The following is a 23209-nucleotide window of genomic DNA, read 5'->3' as shown; positions in this document are numbered from 1 at the left end:
TACCTAGGCTATAGGCATCCTGAGCATCTGGGACTGGAGCCGCCTAACCATGGCACGTTCGGACATGGATGTTCGTGATCCTGTTAGGGTCCAGAATTCGCTGAAAGAACGACCCCAGACTCAAGTAGCATGCAAGCAACAAAGGGCGTTTATTCTTCAGACATCCAGCATGCTGGGGCTACCACCTTCACAACATGGTGGTGACCCTGAGAGGAGTTGAAGGTCCCTTTTATAGCCGGAAAGGGGAATTCCTACTGTGACTATGTGACCTGGATTGGCATTGGCTGGTGCCCATGGAGGCTACATGACTCTGGTCATGACTTAGGTGCTTTTCAAACTGGTAGTTAAGCAACCTTATCTTCCCCAGGCCAGATGTCTTGGCTGTTTCCGATTGGTTGCCCTTCCTGTGGCTTTTCCTGCAACTCTTAGGTCTGTTCTGTCTAACAAGAAAATGAAGCCCATCATGGAGTTGGTCAGGCTTATTTAGCCAGGTGCTGTCAACCCCAGGTTCCCAGCCACAGAGACTAAACATTTGGTGAGGATAGTCCAGGCCTCCCCCAATAAGGGGTTACCCAGCCAGAGCATTCTGGCGCCCCCACCACAAGCTGCGCAGGATGGCATTTTCTAGGATCAGAGCTGGGAGCTCTGGGAAAGGGATTACAGGACCATTTCTTTCGATGAGACTCTGGACAGCTAGGGCATTCTGGAAAGCTCAGACCTCCAGGAGATAGAAGATGCTTATGGAGACATGGTTTTACCATGTAGCCCTGGATGGCTTGGAACTTGCTATGTAGACTAGGGTGGTCTCAAATGCATAGAGTCCTGCCTGCCTCTGCCTGTGTGTGCTGAGATTAAAGGCATGTGTCACCACAACTGGGTTTGTTTACTTCTGAGAAAGGGTCTCTTAACATTGCTGAGGCTGGCCTCAAACTCATTCCGTACCCCAGATGGCTTAGAATGTGTGTTTGTCCTGCTGTAAAAAGTATGGGCTTTTTTTATGCTCACACCAGCTTCCAAATAATGGCATAGAGAACTAGTGCATTTATTAACAAGCTTTAAGCTCTATGGCTGGGCATATGTTGAGCTCTTCTAACTCATCTATGCTGACCTGGACTACTACCCAGCTGTGCACCCCATCACCTACCATCAATATCGCCCTGGCTGCTCCTGCTCCACCTGAGTCCTCATGGAAACTCTCTCATGGTGCCCTCCTCTTGGTTACTTCCTCTCTCTCTCCCTCAGCCCCCGTCCTGGGATTGCAAGTCCCATCTCAACTTTCTTTCCCGGCTATTGGCTGTTTAGCTCTCGTTTAACGAATCAGAGATGATGGAGAAAGATTTTTTTACATAATATTGAGAAAGGAGATGCTTCAAGAATAATGACAATGCCCATGTCCAGACTACACCCAAATCTCAGTATTTGACTACACAGTGCACAAACCATCCCCAGTATCCTGCCTGAGCTGCTTAATTTCCTGAGGTGACAAGTGTGTACAATTAGGCCCTATTCTATTAGTGTTCCTGGATCCAGTCATACCTGACTTCCCCTAGATGGGAGGCTGTGGGATTTTGTTTGTTTTTTTCGAGGCAGGGTTTCTCTGTGTAGTCCTGGCTGTCCTAGACCTCATTCTGTAGTCGAGGCTGGCCTCGAACGTAGAGATCCATCAGCATCTGGCTGTTTTGTTTTTGAACTGAGCCATTGCTTTGCAGCAGTGACACACGTCTTTAATCCTAGCACTCAGGAGGCAGAGGCAAGCAAATCTCTTGAGTTTGAGGCCAGTCACACCTGTAAGTGAGTCACAGGGCAGTCAAGGCTACACTGAGAAACCCTGGCTTGGTAAAAACAAACAAGCAAACAAAAAGTAGATTGAGCCATTTGAGTTGGGGCTTTTGTCATCTGCCAAGGTATGTTTTTTTTTGTTCAAGTTCATGGTAACCTTGGATGTAGCCCTCCAAAACCAGGTTTCTTTTTATCTGTAAGAAGCATGGGATGAAATGGTATGGAAAACACTTGCTAGGTCTGGGCTGGGCTGGGCTGGTTTGGGTCTGGGCTGGTCTGATCTGGTCTGGGTGTAGGATTGGGGTATTAGTAGGGGCTCTTTCTTTTTCAGTTTTTCAAGACTGTGTTTCTCTGTGTAGCCCTGGCTGTTCTGGACTTCCTTTGTAGATCAGGCTGGCCTCCAACTCACAGCAATCTGCCAGCTTCTGCCTCTGAGAGCTGGGATTAAAGGCATGTGCCACCATGCCTGGCTGATATCTGGGTTTTTAATGTCCGTCCTCAGAGCAGTGTTGTTTGGTTGTTGTACAGACAAGCATCTCTGCTGCTGCTTTGAAATGGCTGATTTGTGCCCCAGCCTGCGGGGCTTCAACGGGGCTCCTAAAATAGGAGCATGGAAGGAAGGGGGGGGGTAGGGACAAGAGACGCAAGAAATGAAGGCCAAGTCTGTCTGATCAAGGTTTCCGTTTATTAGAAATTTTTACCCAACTTATATAGGGAGAAGGCAGAAAAAGGGGGAAGGTAATTAGCTGCTGCAGGAGACAGGAAGAGTGCTTTCATGGGTTAACTATTGTACCTGCAAGAGACCATAAGGATGTTCTCTTAAGATATCGTACGGATGCTCTAACAAAGGATGTCCTCACAATCTATCACCCATGCTTTAGGGTCTAGGTAACTTTCACTACATAGCTTTAGGTCTCCACTAAATGACCTTTGCTTTCTACTTGGCTTTGGCTTCAGTAACTACCTTTGTCTCCACTAGATAGCTTTGACTTTGGCTTCCGTAGATAGCTTTGGCTCCCGGCAGATTTGAATTTGGTATTGGGGCCAGCAAGAGGCACCCTGGGCTGTTTTTGATAAAGGGTTACCTTGTTTGTTCCTTGTTGGTCTATATTAGTCCAATGCCAGCCTTTGCTACACCTTTTGCATATTCAGAAGGCATAGGCCTTCTTTCAGAATTAGTTTAGTTCTTTCTAAATCCTTTTAAAATTACCTTGCTTACCACAATTAAGACATTTGAGAGTGTGGATTTTTTTCAAAAGCTTTTGAGATCACTTCTATTAAAGTCATATCATATCAATGAGATTCAATATCAACTATGTTTCTTTTCCTTTTTCTTTCAAAGATTTATTTATTATTTATATAATATTCTGCCTGCACACCAGATCTTACTAGAGATAGTTATGAGCCATCATGTGGTTGCTGGGAATTGAACTCAGGACCTTTGGAAGAGCAGCCAGTGCTCTTAACCTCTGAGCCATCTCTCCAGCCCTCAACTGTGTTTCTAACCCATTCATCTGTTGGTGCTGATCTTGCCTCACTTTTTTTTTTTTTTTTTTTTTTTTGCATTCAGCATTAACATTTTTGAAAGCTAAAGATTCGATCAATACTTTTCTAGCCTGTGGCTCTGATATCCTTCTATCTATAGCTGAAGTCAATCGTTGTGAAAGGTTTGTGAATGTTTCTTTTGAACCTTGTATAATCTGAGTAAATGTTTCAAGTCTTTTTCCTGTTTCTTCAACCTTGTCCCAAGTACTTGAGGCTATAATGTGACACAATGCCAAGGTTACCTGGTCATACACTTGCATCTGTACCTCAATATATGAACCTACACCTAGTAGCTGATCTTAAGAGATATTAACGACTTTGGCCCTATTTCTCTGTTCTCTCTCCTTAGCCTCTTCTCTCCACCATGATCACCATTGTACCTGCAGACTAGGTTTTAATATTGCTCTTGTCATACCTTTCCAGTCTTGGGGGATTATTCTATTTTGAATCGTCCAAGAATTTAATATCTGTTTCATGAACGGTGAATGCATTTCATAATTGGTGACAACTTTAATTTTTTCAAATCCAGTATGTCCACATGTCCACGGGGTGCCACCCATAGTCTTCTTGAGGGTGGCCTTTGTTGGCACTTGCCATACTCTTACTGGATAAACTAAGGTTGGTTTTCTCCTTCTTCTTCTCCTCCTCCTTCTTCTGCTTCTTCTTCGTTTTGTTTTGTTTTGTTTTGTTTTTTTTTTCAAGACAGGATGTTGGTATAATGTTCTTGTGGAATGTATACAGTTTATCCCTGTTCATTCAAATGCTGATTTCTCTCCCCCTCTATCTGGTTTCAATCCTGACACTGCATTGTGATGCTTATTCCAAGTATTACCTGGCTCCAGTGTGTGTAAACATGCCACCATTTTGTCAATTAAACATCCAGCCAGTGCTGTGCAATGGGGAGAATAGGGTGGGACATCCTGGGTCCGAGGGGGGAGGAAGGAGGAGAGGAGGAGAGCAGAGGTCAGCAGGACAGGACTTGGAACCACGTGGAGAAATGAACCAGACCTAAAGCAAGTGTAATGGGTAAAATTTGAATGGTAGGAAAATATGAGGGCTTGGAGGTTTAGGATGGAGTAATCATTGCCCAGCATTATGCTCTAGGTTAACTAAATACATCCTAGTCTCTGTGTGGTGATTTGGGTTACAACTGGTTTAGGAATAACTGCTGTTTAACTAAAAGTTAAATCAAAAATAAATTTTAATATTTAACAATAACAGGGTCTCTCTGTGTAGCCCTGGCTGTCCTGGACTTGCTTTGTAGGCCAGGCTGGCCTGGAACTCGCAGAGATCCGCCTGTGTGTACACACCTGCGCACACAAAAACAAACAAACCCTGGTGGTGTACACCTTTTAATCCCAGCACTCCAGGAGACAGAGGTAAGTGAATCTGTGAATTCTCCACCAGCCTGATCTACAGAGTTCCAGGATAAGGCTACACAGTGAGTCCCTGTCTCAAAACACAGAATAATAGTAATAATAAGAATGCAAATAAACCATTTGTGATAACTAATTCCTATGAGAAAAAAGTGTGCCAGAGGTGAGAGAACAGGAGCCAGGACAGCACAGGAGGATTGCTGTGGACACAGGAGCCATCTCTTAGGTCTGCAACTTGCTGGATAGCTGTTGGGGTACAGGGCCTTGTACTCACAGAGCTGTTAAGGTTATTTTTATAAAGCTGAGTTTTTTCTCTAAGTTTTTCTCTTAACCCGGTTATCACACAAATAACCTGAGACTCATATTTGTTTAATGAACTTCATAACACAACTGAACAGCTATTACTCTTCTTTTTTTTTTTTTCCTGATACAAAGAGGTTTATTTAAGGGCAAAGTGGGAAAGAGACATAAAGAGACAAAAACAGTAGGAGAACATAGGAGAAGAGAAAGGGAAGATGGGTGGAATGCCCCAGGAAAGAAATTCAAGAGAGAGAGAGAGAGAGAGAGAGAGAGAGCTATTACTCTATTCTTAATCCTCTAAAATAATCTGGTTTCCTTCCAGCATACATCCCAGAAATACTTGCACATTGTGGAAGGCTTTTCTGCTTCAGCTCCTTCTGATACCACTTCGACCTCTCCAGTGGCTCAGTCCCTACCTCTAACTCCTCTTCTGGCTGGCAGGAAGTCCAGCCCTATTCTCTCCCTGCTCATTGACTGGCTGTAAGCTGCTTCATTGGCTATTAGGGGACAATTGGGGATCAGTGTTTATACAACATCCAGACAAGAGACTCTCAGAACAGGGATTGCAACCAGATATGGAGGATACAGAAATCAGCATTTGAATTACACAGTAATTTTATGCCGAAAAGAAGCACTAAGAGAACCATGTTAATCACACAGGAGTGTCTCCTCAGTGGAGGAGATGAAACCATATCCCTGCATTCCATCCAGAAAGCTGAGATGGCCTTTTCGCTATTTATGGAAGCAGACCTCGCTTGCCTTTTTCTATAGAGGCAGACCTCACTGAAATTTCTCAGAATGGTTACTATAGACTCTTTCCCTCCGTAGACAATTAATTACCCATGCTTAGGGGACATGTTACAAGTACCCTATGGTACCCTATGCTGACCTCTATCCTGTCTCAGTCAGGCCTTTTAGCTATTCCACTTACCTTCATGGTCACATGTACTTTGTAAAAGAGTTTCTGTGTAGTCATATCTTTCATATCTTGTTGTTGTTCTTTTCAAGACAGGGTTTCTTTGTGTAACAGTCCTGGTTGTCCTAGAACTTTGTAGACCAGGCTGTCTTCAAACTCACAGAGGTCTGCCTGCCTCTGCCTCCCGGGTGCTAGGATTAAAGTCATGCACCAACCCTGCCTGGCTGTGATAACATCTTAAGCTTTATTGTGTAGCTGGAATTGTATTGTATTATAATGAAAGAATCAGACTAACCTTGTAACCTATGTTTCTTTTAATTGCCTTATAACTTATATTTTCAAGTTTTAGGCCCATGTTAATTAAAGCTTCTTAGTGCTTCTCCAGAGAGCCGAGACATCAGCCATCTGTGAGGGCAGAGATAAGGAAGAGAACAAGCAGAGATCCCTACTAAATGGAGAATAAATCACTGGCTGCGCCTGTGAGATGAGCTTTGTTTGGAAACCAGGCCGAATGACCCCAATCCTTCTCCTGCATAGCTCCTGATCTTTGATCCAAAGCCTGAAACCCCCACTCCTCAGAAGAGACACAGGATGAGTTAATCACTCTCCCACCTTTAACTGTAGCTATATCTCATATGGCAAGAAATTCCAAACTGACTTAGAGATCAGATATTTACGGCAGGGCTGACCGGACCTAAGGGTGACCAGAACTAACCAATTATTTTAAAAGTTAAACACCTCATCCAATCCCGAATCGCCAAGATAGCAACGCCAGGAGATTCCCGCCTTGTGTCTTTTAAAAACCTAAGGTCTTTGTCTCCCGGTGCCACTCCTTGCTGACCTGCAGGGGTGACCCCATTGCGCTATGGTCAAAATAAACAAACCTCTTGCGATTTTGCATCGATGGATGATTAGTCTCCTGGGTTCTCTTCATACCTTCTTATATTTAGGCTCTTGCTGGGCCTAACAATAAACATGCTGACAACGGACCACCTGGCCTTAGACTCCTCAAGTCTTCTACAGGTTGTCAAAGTCAACCTCCTTGGAGTTCTCATTCTTCTCTCTTCCAGCAGTGTGCTTTCCTGTTTGACATCTTCCAGGGTCCCCCTCATATAGCTGGGGTCCTGGGTGTTGAGATCAGGGTGGTCTGTTATTGGTGCAGTGCCAGGAGGTGAAGAAAGGGAAGTTAGGGGTTGGGGTGCAGACAGGTTCTGTTCATTGCCAGCCGCCCCCATCAGAAAGCTTCTGGGCTCTTAGTGTGACCCTTCCCCAGGGCTTCCTCACAATAGTTGGCCAAGTCTTGCAAGACAGATTGTCTGGGCTAGCAAGGCAGAGGAAGAGGAAATTCGGGCGTCACTCTGGTGTTCTGGCCATGGGTGGCTTCTCCACGGATGAGGCAATTCTCCCTCTTACCAACCTAGTGAGTGTTGGGTTTCAGACTCCTGGCAAGGGGCTGAGATACTTATTTAACATATCAAAGCCGACCTGGCCTCCGGTCCTCCCGGTATCCCTCAGTTCTACCTGTGGCTGGGCTTCCTTTCTCCCATGGAGGCTCTTCCTTACATAATCCAGATCATTTTGCTTTCTCTGCGTTTCTCTCCCGCGCTGAGTGGGCATGCCTCCTCCTCCCCCACAGGTCTGTCTGGCTATTTCCCTGGCCCTATTCCTTGGGACCAGTGCGAGCTGCTCCCAATAAACCTGCATTTTTACTTTTAATTCGGCTTGACTTGGCTTATTTTATTGGTGGAGAAAATGTATTATGAGCTTCCAGGTAAGTGGAGCCAGGACACTGAGGAAGTTTCTGGAAATCTCTCAACTAGGCAGTGTTGATGCTCATGTCCCAGCTGTGCTGAGACGTGGGACAGACCCAGCTGCTCTCTAATCAAACACGGGATTTAGAACGCACCAATGCGCCTGGGCACGGTAGCTCCCCATGTCACTCAAGCTGATGGGAAGCTGAGGTAGAGGGTCATGAGTTCAAGTCAGCCCAGGCAGCTGAGACCTTGTCTCAGCATTACAAGGGCAGGTGAGATGGCTCAGCTGATAAGGGCACTTGCCACCAAAATTGACCTGGGTTTAGTTGGTGGAAGGACAGATCTGATTCCTGCCAGCTGTTCTCTCACTGTGACACATAAAATTAATAAAAGTTTAATAAAAACGCTAAAGAAGGCTGAAAGTCTGGCTAAGGAATAGAGCGCCCCAATCCCCAGTGAGTGGCTGGGGGCGTGGCAGAGGCAGAGGCCCAGCCGAAAATCCCCAGCGAGGAGCTTAGGGGTCCTGGGGTCTGTGGAAACTGTACCCCGGGATGTCGCCCTGGTCTTCCCACATTTTCTTTGATAGTTCTGAGGAACCTTGGGGGACCTGTAGTGCGTGGCAGTGGCCAGGGCGCTGCACACAGGCGACCGGCAAGGCAGGGTCTTTTTAGATTTTATTTCCGTGAGTGGGGAAGGCAGGCCAGTACAGAGGGAATTGAGCTGCAGGTTCTGGTCCTGCAGGGTCCAAGCGGGTCCCCCTCCCTGGGTGAGGACCCCGAGCAGGATGCCGGGACACGGGGTTGCAGGTCTCAAGTCTTCGCCTTCCTGGGGAGGTGGCGGGGCGTGGGTGCGTCGTGGGCTCAGCCCACCGGCTTGACCTTGGCGATGAAGAGGGCCGCAGCCTTCTCCAGGAACTCCTCCCGGGCCATGGGTGTGCTGGGGCGCCGGCCGGCCGCCGCCCTGTCCAGGGCCCGGGCCAGGCTGTCGGGGCCCAGGCGGGAACCTGCCTCCAGGTAGTGCGAGGGTGCTCCCGCCATGTCCCCGGCTCCCAGGGCGCCCTCGAGCGTGTCCAGCACGGCCTGGCCCACGCGACGATCGGCCACCGCCAGGGCTGGGTCCTCTAGCAGCTGGAAGAGGGCGCTCGCGCGCGCCACGAACTCCAGCAGCACGAAGCAGGACAGCATGCCCGCCCGGAAGATGCCCAGCGGCACAGCCTCGTGGTCCCGGCACTGGATCTTGCGCAGCAGCGGAGCCACCACCTCCTCGGGTGCGCCGCCGTCCCTGCACACGCGCTTCAGCAGCTCGCTGTATGTGCGCCCGTCCAGCCCCGGCCTCTTCTTGCGGCCGCTGGCGCTCAGGCACTCGTAGGCCACGCTCACGTTGTTGTTGAAGGCCGTCCTGTGGGGATAGTGCGGTGTCGTCAGGAGCGCCCAGCCCGGTCGGCCACCCGGGCCTTTCCAGACCTGCCCAGCACTTCATTTGTCTGCCATTCGGGACACCAGGTACCGAGGAACACCAAGTGTTTGCTTTTTAAAATTATTTAAGGGGCTGGAGAAATGGTTCAGCCGGTAGGCCTGCTCTTGCTGAGCGCCTGGGTTCGATTCCCAGTACCCACATGGTGGCTTACGACCCTCTGTAACTCCAGTTCCAGGGGATCTGATGCCTTGTCTGGCCTCTGAGGCAGGTCCATGGCACATGGTGCACAGACATACATTCGGGCAACACATCCGTACATACGAAATTTTAAATTATTTAAGATGAAAACTGTAATCTTGGCCTGGAGAGATGGCTCAGCCGTTAAGACCACTAGCTGCTCTTCCAAAGGTCCTGAGCTTAGTTCCTAGCAACCACATGGTGGCTCATAACCATGTATACTGAGATACGGTGCCCTTTTCTGGCCTATAGGTGCACATGCAGGCAGAATACTGCATGAATACATATATGTATATATGTATGTATGTAAATATAAAGAAAATGGTAATCTTTTAATCCCAGCACTCAGAAGGCACAGGCAGGTGGATCTCTGAGTTCCAGACCACCCTGGTCTACGTACTGACAGCATGTCTTAAAAAATAATTAGTCATAAGCATATATGTGCATGTATGATGTATGTGTGGGTGGTCAGAGGACAACTGTATGTTGTTGGGTCCAGGAATTGAACTTGGGTTGCAGAGTTCAGCAGGCACCTTTACTGCATGAGCCATTGGGGGTTTCTATTTGAGACAGGGTCTCCTGTAGCCGAGTTCTTGAATTCTCTGTGACGCTGAGGACCATCCTGAATTCCTGATGCTCCTGCCTCTACCTCCCTAAGTGCCACCACGTCCAGTTTCTATGGTGCTGGGGCTGGAACCAGGGCTTTGTGCACGCTGGGTGAGCACTCTGCCAGCTGAGCCTGGCTCCAGCACACAGTTCACTCTCAATAAATGCCCGTTCAACCAGCCAGCAGACACACTGGGGCATCCCTGAAGGGATCTTCATTGTGCCCTCAGCTCAGCGCATGGGGGCGGGGCCAGCCCTTACTGCCTTCCCTTACACGCCAAGCCTTAGTGTGGTGTCTTCATGCATCACCCTGTGGCAAGCCAGCTCTTTATTTTGAGGCAGGGTCTCTTTGTTGCTGAGGCTTGAGCCTTAAGCCCATGCTCTTCCTGACTCAGCCACCATGGCTGGTTTGTAAATAAAGTTTTATTGAGACACAGAATGGCTAGTAGGCCACATGGACCTGTAGCTAAGTCACATTCTCAACTAAGAGCCAGTGAACACACAGAGGTTCTACTGAGTGAGGTGGTTCCTTCCCTGACCCCAGGGTGGGGTTCCATCCTGGTGGACCACAGTGGTGACGATTAACACAGCCTTGTGGAAAACTGTGGCTCTGGGCAGGCTGATAGTCTGATTTCAGGACTCAGAGAGTAATGGTCTGACAGTGGATCCTACTCTGCCTTTTGGTGCAGTGCAGCTTAACTAGGGTGGTCTGCTCCACACTGACCTCCTGGGGCCTCATCGTCGAGAGACCTGCTGTGCTTAATAAATGCCGGCCAGCTGCGCAGACACCCAGAGAATAGGCTGCATGTCCTCCTCGAAGGACCGCAGAGAATCCCAGCTGTGTTAACAGGGTTAGGAGCTACTGTTTGTTAAGGCAGCATAACAGCTCTTCCTGACCGATGGCTGTCAGCTCTCGTCTGATTCTAACTTCTCTGGCAGTGACTTCCAGGGGCACAAGGCCCGGGCCCTTTGCTTGGTTCCTTGCCAGGTCCACATCGGCCTCCCAGGGTTGTTGGCTTTCTAAAGCTGCCTCTGCGAGCCTTGCTCTCTGCTCATTTGTGGAAGGTAAACTCCAATTCTGCACCTCCAGATTCTTGGGAGGATAAATGACATGCCCTTGTGCTGGCATGGGGAGGCCCTACCCACCTTGCCTTTGGCTGTTTACAGCCTTAGGATGGGTAATTATGGCCTAGAACAAGGACACCCACCCCTCAGGTGGCTCACATCCGCTCCCGGAAGTCTCCACTGAGTCACTGACAGGTGAGGGGGCGGGGACCAGGTGTCGAGCCGCAGCCTTGGGAGAGCTTGGGCTGGGCTCAGCTTTGCATGCTTCTCTCTGCAGAGTGCTCCGCACTGTGCACAGACACGGGAGGCTCCCCTGCTCTTTAATTCTCTCAGACAGCGTCTCACTGTGTAGCCCTGGCTGTCCTGGAACTGTCTGTAGACCAGGTGATCTGCCTGCCTCTGCCTCCTGACTAAAGTGAGCCAAGGAATGCGCCACCACCATCAGGCTTTCCTGCCAGTAGCTTTTTCCCTATAGCAAGGCTGGGATGATGTGTGGGGCCACACAGCCCCGTTCCACCCCTCCATGCCTACGAAGCTCCTGACACAGAGGGGTAGCGATGTTGACAGCATCCTGCAGGGTCTGGGGTGCCTCACAGGCAATGATTTGTGGCTGCGGGAGGCTTAGGCTGGCCAGTCCTTCCATGTGACCAGCCAGTGACTCAGCTACTTTAAGCCACTAAAGTAGCTTGGTCAAAAGAGCCCTAAGAGAGTCATGAAAACGACTCCTTATCTTCTTAGGGACAGTACGGTCAGTGTCCCTCTCCTGCCAGCACAGGAGCTAGGAGGGTTTGCAGGAGCTGCGGCCCATAGGTCTGACTCCTGGCTTGGGCCCTGGTGCAAGCCTTTAGCTATCTTCCAGGGTGAGCAGTGACCCTAAGGGGCTCTCACAGGCTGGCAGGGAGGTGACCGACAGGGATGGTCTGGCCATGGCCTGCAGAGTCCCGGGAAGTGGCTTAGCTTCTGCTGACAGGTGGCAGGGGCAGGGGCAGGGGCAGGGGCAGGGGCAGGGGCAGGGCTGCTATGTGTGGAGGCTCAGGTAGAGCACTGCACAAGGAGCCACTCTCTCTATAGACATCAATCACACGGACTTAAGTGGGGAGCGGAGACTGGGGTTTTCCTGGGGGAGAAAAAGAGGGGCTGAACTGAACTGTGAGCCAGTCTGAGACACGCTGTGGCTTCTGGGTCCGCCCTGGGCTGAATTTCTGGGGACCCCACCAGCCTGCTGGCTTTTGTTCATGTCCCTTGCTGTCCTGGGCTGCTGACAGTTAGTGATATAACTCTAGGTCCTGGGGTGAGCAGTGTCCCCAAGTTCATGTCCACACAGACCCTCAGAATGTGGTAGACACAGCTTTCATGGTTTCAGTTGGTTAATCTGAGGCCACGCCAGAGGATGGCAGGTTTGGATTCAGTGATTGGCAGGGTTAGGGTGGTGGCACAGTGACCAGGTGGTGAAGGACACAGAGCTCTGGTCACATGCTCACCAACCCTGTCCCAGATCCTCAGGTGAGGCTTGACTTCAAATCAGAAAATGTTTCTATTTTAAATCACTAAGTTGACTGCTTTTCATCCCCGGGAGGATCTCTTCTGGATGACCCAGGAAGTGGTTTGTTCCTCGTCCCTCCTCCCCTGGAACACCTCAGGATGCAGGCCTGTATGCTTGCTTCTCTGCTGATGCCTTTGTGGTCTCCCTGCCCACACCTCCCATTGCTGTCTCAGCTACACTTTGTCACCTTCTTGGTTGGGAACCTCCATAAGTGACCAGCAACCTTCAAAAATCACTGGTCTCCTCCCTTTCTGCCAGGGCGCCTCCCCCTGGCCGCATCAGCTCACTGTGCCCCACCCTTCCCTTCCTGGCCATCATCTTGGGACACTGAGCCCCTCCCACTGCTGTGGAGATGTCTGGTCTTCGAAGGCACTCCCCCCCCCCACACACACACTCTGTTCCACTTGTTTTAGCTTTTCTAGGACTCTAAGAGGGAACCAGCAGGAATTATGATCCTGGACCTTCACTTCCCTAGGAAAACCAGAGCCTCTGTGCCCAATATCTGCCTTGCACCCTCTTCTCCCCCATAAGTATTTCTCCTTTGTAAAGCCACTTCCATGCTGAGCCCCCAGACACCATCAGCTCACCCACTTGGCCTGTCATCCCCTGGTGGGTGATACCTGATTAGCTTCACCCCCCTCCCCCACTATGCAATGGAAAAGTGTCCCTCAGTCATCTTCTACACTAGGAACTGTTATCACTGGGGTACAGAAGCGATTGCAACTGCCGAGCTCCAGGCCTCTCAGCAGTGTTCACATCGGCTCTAGACCAGCCAGGGGTGTATTTCAGGAACTTCTGTCAGTGGGCTGAGTCCTCAGTCCATCTGGACAAGCATCACAGCTATTCATGCTCGGGTTGCAGGGATGGCATCTTGGGCCAAGTCCTCGCTGGAATTCTTGACCTCCAAAACCCTGGGCTGCGAGGAGAAAATGGACACGGGCTCAAAAGCAAAAGCTTCCTAGGCTCAAACCACCTGGAAGCTCAAGCAATGGGTGGACTACAACTCCCAACACGTCCTACCAGCACCACAATTTCCAGCATACCCCGCGCTCAGAGGCCGAAATCTACGCGAAGCATGCCGGGAGCTGTAATCCAGTCGTCACACCGCCCCAAGCGGATCAGGCCCGGGGAAAGAGGACGGACTACTACTCCCGGAAACGCCCCGCGCCGGCGGCGGGCTTAGCCCGCGCGGGGCCTTTCGGGAACCGTAGTCCGGACACCCCCGCCCGCCATCGGTCCGCACCTCTGCGAGTGGTGAGCCAGGCGAAGGTGCCACAGCGCGCGGCCCAGACGCTGCTGCTGCAGGAGGAGCTGGCCCGGGGGCTCCCCGGCGCCGCCGTTGGCCGGCGAGCGCAGGCCCATGTTCTCGAAATAGTGCGCCAAGAAGGCGATGGGCTCCTCGGGCCGCGTCTCCAGCACCTTCAATAGGGCCGCGCGCAGCATCTCCGTCACGCCGACCTGCCGTAGGAAGTCCTCCTCGCTCTCGGCCGCCGCCGCCGCCTGAGACACCGACGTCCGGCCACTGTCCGCAAAATTGGCCGCTGGTGCTACTGCCGGCCGTCTTTTCTCCACTGCCGCCATCTTTGCTGAGGGCAGCGGGACCGGAAGCGCCGCCATAATTTACGGCGCGACGTGGCGCCCTCATTGGACGGCCATTTTTGTTAAGGGCAGAGGCTACTGTCCGTCAGTGTTAGAGTCTCGGCAGTGACAAGCGCAGGCTACTTTCCCTCCAGTGTCCTAATGGCTTGCTCTGTTTGCGTGTTTCCTGGTACTCCGTGACTGCATCTCCTAGCTTCGGTCCGAGATTGTGGGCTTGCCAGACTTCAAAATGGCCCCCCAGGAAGGGCTTGGTTTCTGGCTTGAAGTGTGATTGCTTGCCATCTTGGTAGTGGGCAAGTCTTCCTAAGTATGGTCTCCTAGCAACCAGGTTCCCTGGGTACCAGAGAAACCCCACCAAACATACGTGGGGGTTCATCCACTGGGGATGTACTGAGAGTAGGGTCCAGACCTTTTCTGTGTTTTGTGTCACACTTTGTACTCGGTTGGGCTCTGCCGGGCTTTTGGCGTCGCTTTGTCTCCTTAGCGTTTAGGGAGCTGGCGCGAGTCTTGACCAGGTTACCCTTCTTTTCCTAGGCTGTTCGTTACCCTTCCTGACCACCAGAGGGGGTTGCTCTTGTTATAACTGGTGCGCTCTAGTACCCTCTCGTCCCTTTTCTGTGTTTCGCTGCCTCTTCATCCACTGACATAATTTCCACCCCCACCCCCATACCTCATCTTCGTGTTTGCCCAGGATACGCTCCAAATACTTTTTTCCCAGGCCATTGGGTACCTCCTTAGTTACTCTCGTTAAGTGCAGTAATTTTCCGGCCTACCATCCTCCTGCCTTCTGCTCGAGCCTACCAAGCTGGACTGGGATGTGTTGCTGTTTTCGGGGACTCCGGGTTGTAGGAACGAGAGATGCGCAGTATGAATGGACACACCAGCGACCAGAGATGGGTCCTTTATTCTGCCCTGGGTGAGCAGGCAGGAAAGCCCAGCATCTAGGAGGAGCTTGTGTAGATGTGCTGACTGAGGAAAGGGGACAGTGTATCATCTTGACTGCCCCAAACCCTGCAGGGGTCACCCTCTGGACCCCTTAGTGTGGCACAATCGAGCTTCATAGGAGAGTGCATGAGCTGGTGTCTGGGCGAGAGCTGGTGTCTGGGCGAGGTCTTGGCCTGTAGCGTTTCCACAGCTGTTTGGAAAGGAAGGCCAGCACGAGTAGCCCCAGCACCAAGCTGCCAGTCCATAGGGCCACCGCGGAGGCTGAAAGAGTAGGAAGAAAGGCAGTTATCAGTCTCACTGCCTGCAGGCCCCACAGAGAACTGTACATAGACGGCTACTGCTTACAAATGGACTCCCCAGCTAGCCTGCCACCGCCTAGGGAGAAACAGCCACCCAACCGTGCAGACGCAGCGTGGAAAAATGAAAACATACTTAAAAGGAAGTGTTCTTTTGTTTGTTTTTAAATTGGGCTCTCACTTTGTAGCTCAGGCTGAAATTGGCCCCCCTATTTCTACTGCCCAAGTACTTAGGTTACAGTTGTGAACGCTCATACCCAGCATAGTTCTAAAGTTGTCTGTTTTGTTTTTCTGAGAAAAGGGTCTCTCTCTGTGGCCTTGGCTGTCCTGGGACTCAGAGATGCACCTGCCTCTGCCTCCCAAGCGCTGGGACTAAAGCTGTGTGCTACCACTGCCTGGCTTAAGATTAATTTTTTTAATGATCATTTTTGTTTATATATATAAACGTGTGTGTCAGTGTGTGTCACAGGCAGGTACCCTTGGAGGCCAGCCCAGGGCAGGGCGTCAAGCCCCTGGGCCCTGGAGTTTCAGGCTGTTGTGAGGCTCCTTCCTCTGCCTCCAAGTGCTGGATTAAAGGCGTGCAGCGCCACACCTGTTTTTATGCGTAGCATTTCTTAGTGCTTCTTGGATCTGGGGTTTAGGTGGTTGTGGCGCCACCACGTGGGAAGCGAACCCACGTTCTCTGCAAGAGCAGGAAGTACTCCTGACTCTGGGCCACCCATTGTTCCAGCCCCGATTAATGTGTTTTAAAAGTCAACCATTGAAACTGGTGCAGTGGTGCATGCCCGTTATCCTGGCTCTCAGGAGGGCGCCATTAGGGTCATCTCCAGCTACAAAGCAAGTTTGAAGACAGCTTTGGCCATATATTCTTATCTGGGACTTCTCTTTTTACTGTTCCTTTCACTGGACCTTCCGGTCTCGAAAATTTAGAGTCTGCAAGGTGCTTCGAGTTCTCAGTGGTCTCACAGTCAGGAAAGCATGCTGAACTTAGGGGAGAGCATAGGCTAGGCCTGGCACAGAAACCCCACTACTGTTTTCATCCCATTTGTCTATCCCTCCCAGGCCCCCAGCACTCACAGGGATTTGGGACCACCTGGCTGGGGACGTACAGACTGGCCAGGTGCCCCCCGGGGTCCAGGCGACACTGAAACCAGCCCTCGGGAATGGGACCTGGGGGCAGCATGCTTAGCCACGCCTGGGCCCCAGCCTCCTCCTTGTGGTAGGTTGTCAGGCCGCCAGGAGTCAGGGTCCAGCGCACAGTCACTCCCAGCTCGCAGCGTGCCTCGCAGAGCAGCTTGTAGCCTGCCTCCAGGTCCTGGCGGATTTCAGGGCGGCAGGGGCTGATTCCAGCAGCGCTCCTATTCCAAGCGCTGAGTGTGGAGTGTGCAGGGGTGGGTGATTGCGTCACGCTGCTGGGGAGCCCAGTGGAGACAGCCTCGGCAGTGTGTGATGAGGTCAGGATGTAGGGCTCAGTAGTAGTGTTGGGGGCCTCTGGTGAGGTCTGGCCCTGTAGGACTGCAAACAGAATGTTCTTCTGTAGCCCCAAGCCCTTCTGCCTCAGTGTTCATCTGCCAACCCAGTGTTGGGCCAGAACCCCCCAATCAAAGGACACAGGGCATACTAGCTGGGACCAGGAAATGATGACACAGAGAGCACACTTAGTGGATGCTATATAAGTCTACTAGGTCACTGTTGATGTTATATATTTTTGTATTTTCAAGACAGGGTTTTTCTGCGTAGCCCTGGCTGTCCTGGAACTTACTGTGTAGACCAGGCTGGCCTCAAACTCAGAGAGTGCTGGGATTAAAGGCATGCACCACCACAGCCTGCCCACGATGCTATTTATAAAACACGGGTGGGTGGAAGGACTGGGTGCAGGCTTCTCCGAGTGTACTTGGTCAGTGTTTATGAAGTGCCAGGTCCTATGACTCTGCTCTGCCAGCTTTTGTAGCACACCTCTTAAGTTCTGGGCACCACCTTGAGTCTTGGCAGTGTTTATAAAACACCTACTGATTGGTGGCTCTATCCTAGACTTTCAGGACAGTGTGACCTTGGCCAAGCCAAGAATTTCTGGACAGAAATGCCAGAAATATTGGGCCTAGCACAGAGTAGGTCCTCATCTTTTGAGTTATTCTTTTCTTTGGCTGCTTCATGGGACAGACACTGACCAGTTTTGTTGGGGATCTACAAGTGGGGACAAGTGATCCTGGTTCAAGTTCCAGAGCATCTGAGCCTAGAGGCAGATGGGTCCCAGTGACTTACCTGGAAGCTCCTTTCTGAGGGTCAATACCAGATCGTACACTTGCATGGTGGCCTGGCAGTAAAGGGTAGGAGGGGCGGGCGTCCCCAGGGAGGGTAAGAGCCAGCGCTGTGTCACTCGGAACAGTGGTGTGCCCTCATCCTCCTGCATCTCCTCCTCCTCTTGCTCCGGTTCCAGGGCCTGGACACCCTCCAGCCTCTGCTCTCCCAGTAGCAGGGCAAAGGAGAGAATGTCCGGGTCCACGGGCCAGATGCTGTGGGCTGTGCAGGACACTTCCTGGTCTGGTCCAGGTACAAGGGACTCCGGGGATACCACCAGCTGGTCTGGGAAGGCTGTGGATGGATGGTGGGGCCCAGGGCTGAGCTTAGAGGTTAGGGCTGGGCCAGGCAGAGGTGGATTTGTGGTGATAGTGCAGCTATGTGCCTTAGATGGTCAGGACAGGAAGGGCGGATAGTCAGCCTTGAAGGTTTAGGGTGTGGGGGAGGCGGTGGAATATGGGGCCTGTTGGGTGATGGTGTAGTACAAGGCCCTGATACCCCTGGGTAGGTGTCACCAAGAAAGGCAGGGTGAGCCTCACCATACACAAGCAGCTGCATGGAGTACTGGACGCTCCGGCCCCCGCAGGAGCCCACGCACACACGAGTGCCCGAGTCTGACAGCAAGCCTTGTACAGAGAGGACGCTGCTGCCCGGGAAGTTCTGCGTGTTGCCCTGGTCGGTGTCCAGGCCATGCCAGTGCACCCGGGCGACCCCCTCTTCACAGGACAGGTTGCAGGTCAGCTGGAGGGAGGTTCCCATGGCCACAGCTACCTCACGCTCAGGGGGATCCACCTGGAGGGACTGGCCTGAGGGAGAACAGCACCTCCGTTGGGGCAACTGGCTCTCAGACCCCAGGGCTCTCGACTGCTGTCTAGAGGTCTCTGTCTCACAACCCTGGGCCTTGAGAGCAGCCAGAGCCCTGCTTCCCACCTCCCCAGACCAGCCTCTCAAAAGAAGCTCCGGACCTTCAGAGTGCTCCCAAAGCCCTTGTTGCCATTCGTCCCTTGGAACCTCCTCCCCACCCCACATCCCTGCTCACCTCTGCAGAGCTGGAAGGGCACCACGGCCAAGGCCAGCAGAAGGGCCAGGCTGGACTCCATGCCTTTCCCTCTGCCTTGTAAACTGCAGTGTTGGGGGGAGCGGTTTAAATAGCAGCAGGCTGGTGGCTTCCTGCTGCCTGAGACCCTGCCTCTCCTCCCCCTTCTCCCTGCTCTGTGGGAGTTTCCCGGGGGGCTTTCCCAGCCCGACCCCCACTTCATAGGAGGCAGAGAGGCAAAGGCCAGAGGTGAGGCAGGGACCCAGGGACCCAGAACAGATGGGCAGGGACGGTCTGGGAAGGTTCCTTCCTATGGGCAGGAAGGCTGAAGCTAAAAGCTGGAGGGGGGTCACCATGGTCAAGTGTGTGGAAATCAGCCAGTCCTAGGCCGCTCCACCCTAGCTGGCTTGAACTGTGCCTTTACTTCCACAGGTGGCCACGTGAGGGTGGCAGAGGGGCCTGGGTCTGGATGGTTGGGGTCCCCTGGGAGGGGGTCACACCAGGGTGGGAATTCTCTCGGGACTGGGTTCTAGGTGATGCGTGTCTGGTAGAAGTCCCCAGCTGTACCGACGCTGTGTGCTTTCACCGCATAGGAGCCTGCAGCCCAACAGAGCCTGGACTCTGGCTCCCTTTGCAGCGTGGAGACCAGGTCTGGGTGGATCCTGGGCCTCACTGCTGAGTTCTGACAATATCATACGCTCCTCTGAGTTCTCTCCCACTCTCCTCTAAGATCAGCTCACTGTCTCCCCCATGTTTCCCTTCTGGCCCAGACCCTTACTGAGGAACACCCTTTGCACACCCACACTTCCAGGCTGGAGCTTTGTCCCCACAGAAGGAGGGCTAGAATTCTGTGTCCTGGCTGCAGGCAGCCACAGGACCTTTGCCCCACTGCTCTGCTCTCTCTAGTCTCCAAGACCCTCCCACCTCCTTCTTCTGCACCCCCCCCCCCCCCCCCCCCCCGCATCTTGAGTACCTGAAGTCTGTCTCCACTCAGCATGGGGAGTGTGCTTGCCTAGAGTTTAGGCAACTCGACATAAACAGGGTCATTCAGGAAGTGGGAACTTCAATTGGAAAAAAAAATTACCCACCAGACTGGTCCATAGGCAGGCCTCTGTTTTGTTTGTTTGTTTTTTGATTAATGATTGATATGGGAGGGCCCAGCCCACTGGAGGTGGTGCCATTCCTGGGGCGGTGGTCCTGGGTGCTATAGGAAAGCAGGCAAAGGAAGCCATGGGGAGCAAGCCAGTGAGCAGCACCCCTCCATGGCCTCTGCATCAGCTCCTGCCTCCAGGTTCCTGCCTTGGGCATTCCTTCCCCCAAGGACGTGTGAACTAAAATAAGCACTTTCCTCCCCAAGTTGCTTTTGGTCATGGTGTTTATATGACAACAACAAAACCCTGAACTATACAGGGTGAGACCTTGTCTGCTTCAGCCATGACCCCTGACTCCTGCCCAGCATACAGACTGTGGAGAATCTTATTAGAAGTAAAAACTGAGGCACCCGTGGCAGGGTGTGTGGCAGATGGAGGGTGGTTTCACAATGGGGAAACTGAGGCATGGAGAGAGTGGTGGACACCAGGCTCAGGTGCTATGGCTGCCTGGGTCCCATCCCCCACCCCTTGTCCAGCATGCACCAGTGCCCGGAAGCTGTGCAGGAAGGTGACTCCAAGACACTGGTCATTCCCGGGAAGTTGGGCCCTTAACCCGGGTGGGGGTCAGCAGGCCTGGTGAATGGGCTGCTTCCCTGCCCCTGCCCCAGCTTCCTGCTACACCAGGGCCAGGTGGGGAGGGGTCAGCAGGCGCCTGGCAGGCTGAGGCGCTGAGAGCTGAAGGCACAGTCCCTGCTTTCCATGAAGGTCTCAAGAGAGACTCCTTTCAGCCCTGACTCCATCTGCAAGACACTGAGGCATCCTGTTCAAGTTAGTGAAGAGAGAGCGAGGCAGGAGCCACCAGCTACCGTGCAGAGGGGACAAGACACGGAAAGGCCAGAGCTGCAAGGAGGAAACGGGAGACAGAGAGACAGAGTGACAGAAACAGACACAGAGCTGAGAGAGAGGGACAGGGACATAGAAGGACAGAGACAAGAATGGAGAGACAGAGAGAGAGGGAGGGAGACAGAGACAGAGAGGGACAGGGATGGAGCCAGACAGACACAGATAATAGAGACGGAGACTAAGAAACAGACAGAGAGAGGTACAAAGGCAGAGACATGCAGAGACACAGGTAGCAACAGTGAGGGCACAGGGGCCCCGGAGCACTGTTGGCCCAGAGCCAGCTGTTTCCAGAAGGGCCAGGAGCCAGCAGGACTCTTGTGCTCTCTGGGCACCTGGGGGGCCTCCTGTCCTCACCTCTCCCCTGCAAACCCAGGGCCCGACCCCCCTTCCCGCCATTGTCCTGCAAGGAGGAAGTCCTCCTGGCTCTTCAGGAAACCCCCCTCCCCACAGAGGTCCAACCTTCTCAGGAGACCTGACATCCTGGCTCCCCTGCCCATAGCCCGAGGAAGGTTCCAGAAGGTAGCTTGCTCTGAGAGTGTATCTCCGCTCACCCTCATCCATCAGTCAGTTTTGCGTGCTCCTTCAGAGTGTGGTTCCCAGAGGCCAGGGTGGCAGAGACTCTCTGGGATCCCAGCTTGGTGTGTGGTCTGATCCCGAGGAGCTTGAGGGGTGGGGGCTGGGTGGAGGTTGGACTTTGAGACAGTGGGGTGGGGGGCTGGGGTGATGGCTCAATGAAGAGCAGTGGCTGCTTCTCAGAGGACCTGAGTCCTATCACCTCAGGTCAGGTAGCTCACAACCACCTGTAAATCCAGTTCCAAGGAGATCTGACCTTCTAGCCCGGCCTCTGAGGTCACTTGTACTTACCCCCACCCCCAGCCCTGCACACACAGAGGTTTTTTTTTAAGGTAGAGCCAGGTGAGGCATCATACCTGTGTAATCCCAGCACTCAGGAGGCAGAAACAGGTAGACCTCTCTCTGTGAATGCAAGGCCAGCCTGGTCTGCATAGTGAGTTCCCGGAGAGGCTGGGCTAGGAATAGAGGCCCCTGACTAAAAAACAAAACCAAATAGATATAAAACAAAACAAACTGAAATAGGAACTGGAGAGAGGGGGACCAGTTAAGAGCTTTTATTGCTCTTCTAGAGGACCGGGGTTTGAGCCGCAGCACCCACAGGATGGTACACAGCCACCTGTAATTCCAGTCCCAAGGGCCTTCACGGGCACAGCGTGCTGTAGGGCATGAGCATAAGTGCAGGCAAAACATCACACATAAAGGAATAAAATAAAATAAAATAAATTTTTAAAATATCTTAAGAAACAACATGCCCTCGTGCATCGTTGAAACACATGGATCACCCTCGGAGGTAGGGCCAGAGCTGGTTATCCACTGTCCATGGGGGGGCACTCGAGTGCAACCCACATGACCCTGTGCCCCAGAAATCATCTGTTTGGTTGTGCTGAGCCTGCTGGGAGGCCCTGTGTGTGTGTGTGTGTGTGTGTGTGGGGAGGGGGGAGACCGGACCACAGGCAATGAAGGAAAGTCTGTGGTGCCTGGAGAGATGGCTCAGCGGTTGATAGCACCGGCTGCTCTTTGGGTGAACCCCGGGCTCAATTCCCAGCACCCACATGGCAGCTCACAAATGTAACAACTGTTTCAGAGGATCTGACCCCCTCACGCAGACACACACGTAGGCAGAACACCAATGTACATAAAATAAAAACAAATTGTTAAAAATGAAGAGAGAGAGAGGAGAGCGAGAGAAGAGGTCTGCTCTGCCTGTCTTCGTCATTTGCAGAGATGGGGGTGGGGAAGCTGTCTCAGGGCCTGGCAGCCTGAGGGACTACGTCATGCTGTTCGCTACCTTCCATCGGGGGAGGCAGGAGGAGGTTACTCGCCTGGCCCTGGAGACATCGGGGCCACAGTAGCTCCGGGAAGATGAATTCTAGCTTTGAGGATGCCAGGAATGCCTGCTGGGGTCTGGGCGACCGAGGGCTTCCTGGATTCCTGGTTGGGCTGATAGCGACACCTGCTGGCCGGGGATGGGGTGGGCTGGTGGCAGGTTTGCAGGGCCTTGAGGGGCTGTTTCAGGCAGACGGTACTGATCTGGGAAGCCCCAAGCAGCTGGATGTCCAAGAAAAAAAGGCATCCCACATGGGGACAGCGGCTTCGGAGGACGAAGCTAGACTGAGAGGCTGGAGGCCTAGGGGAATTTGGGGTGGCTCCTCACACAGCTGGAGGACCGGAGTGCCATGTTACTAAGTGATAGCTGCCTCTGCTCAGGTGTGGGGCCAGCTGCAGCAGGCAGGCCTGGGGGGAGTGTCACAGGTGGACTGAGGACCCTGAGTTAGGACCTGACAGGGCCTGGTATCTAGAACTGCCCTTCACTCGACTGAACAAACTGAAGCCCTGATCTCAGGTCTCCTATCAATTGTCACATGCCAGTGTATGCCACGTTCACGTCTTACGTGAAGCCACCCTCCAGCAGGGGCCCTGGCTAGTCTCAA

The 23209-nt window shown here is 52.5% G+C and overlaps 3 protein-coding genes across 4 annotated transcripts in view; 1 reads left to right on the top strand and 2 right to left on the bottom strand.

Annotated features, from left to right (window-relative positions):
- Nucleotides 1–8331: 8331 nt before the first annotated feature.
- Tpgs1 (tubulin polyglutamylase complex subunit 1) lies at nt 8332–14154 on the bottom strand. The gene is made up of 2 exons (XM_055607635.1): nt 13781–14154; nt 8332–9068 (listed from the first exon to the last, which is right to left on the bottom strand). The coding sequence occupies exons 1-2, from the start codon at nt 14152–14154 to the stop codon at nt 8531–8533; spliced, it is 912 nt and encodes a 303-aa protein (XP_055463610.1). The 3' UTR covers nt 8332–8530.
- Odf3l2 (outer dense fiber of sperm tails 3 like 2) overlaps nt 9065–23209 on the top strand; it is a 30425-nt gene continuing 16280 nt past the window's right edge. The window contains exon 1 of the mRNA XM_055607637.1: nt 9065–9172. The gene's annotated coding sequence lies outside the window, so the exon portion shown is untranslated. The remainder of the gene's footprint in view (nt 9173–23209) is intronic.
- Nucleotides 15028–22683, bottom strand: Madcam1 (mucosal vascular addressin cell adhesion molecule 1). Of its 2 annotated transcripts, none has more exons than XM_055607634.1 (5): nt 22601–22683; nt 18215–18481; nt 17640–17969; nt 16455–16892; nt 15028–15342 (listed from the first exon to the last, which is right to left on the bottom strand). In XM_055607634.1, the coding sequence occupies exons 1-5, from the start codon at nt 22614–22616 to the stop codon at nt 15194–15196; spliced, it is 1200 nt and encodes a 399-aa protein (XP_055463609.1). In that variant the 5' UTR covers nt 22617–22683; the 3' UTR covers nt 15028–15193. The 2 variants fall into 2 exon arrangements, with proteins under 2 accessions (XP_055463609.1, XP_055463608.1); XM_055607633.1 differs by lacking the exon at nt 22601–22683 and adding an exon at nt 18715–18876.

The sequence above is a fragment of the Psammomys obesus genome, unplaced genomic scaffold (genome assembly GCF_907164565.1).
Source record: "Psammomys obesus unplaced genomic scaffold, mPsaObe1.curated_primary_1811, whole genome shotgun sequence".
Classification (NCBI taxonomy): Eukaryota; Metazoa; Chordata; class Mammalia; order Rodentia; family Muridae; genus Psammomys; species Psammomys obesus.
This window is presented reverse-complemented; position numbering and strand designations above follow the sequence as displayed.

What these genes read in the sequence shown, in the direction of transcription:
- Tpgs1 (XM_055607635.1), bottom strand. Translation starts at nt 14,154, where the DNA reads ATGGCGGCGCTTCCGGTCCCGCTGCCCTCAGCAAAGATGGCGGCAGTG. An exon ending in CTGGCTCACCACTCGCAGAG is followed by an intron (nt 9,069 to 13,780) that starts GTGCGGACCGAT and finishes CTATCCCCACAG; the next exon opens with GACGGCCTTCAACAACAACG.
- Madcam1 (XM_055607633.1), bottom strand. Translation starts at nt 18,775, where the DNA reads ATGGAGTCCAGCCTGGCCCTTCTGCTGGCCTTGGCCGTGGTGCCCTTC. An exon ending in GCCCTTCCAGCTCTGCAGAG is followed by an intron (nt 18,482 to 18,714) that starts GTGAGCAGGGAT and finishes GTTCTCCCTCAG; the next exon opens with GCCAGTCCCTCCAGGTGGAT. An exon ending in CCAGGTGGTCCCAAATCCCT is followed by an intron (nt 15,343 to 16,454) that starts GTGAGTGCTGGG and finishes CTACTCTTTCAG; the next exon opens with CCTCCGCGGTGGCCCTATGG.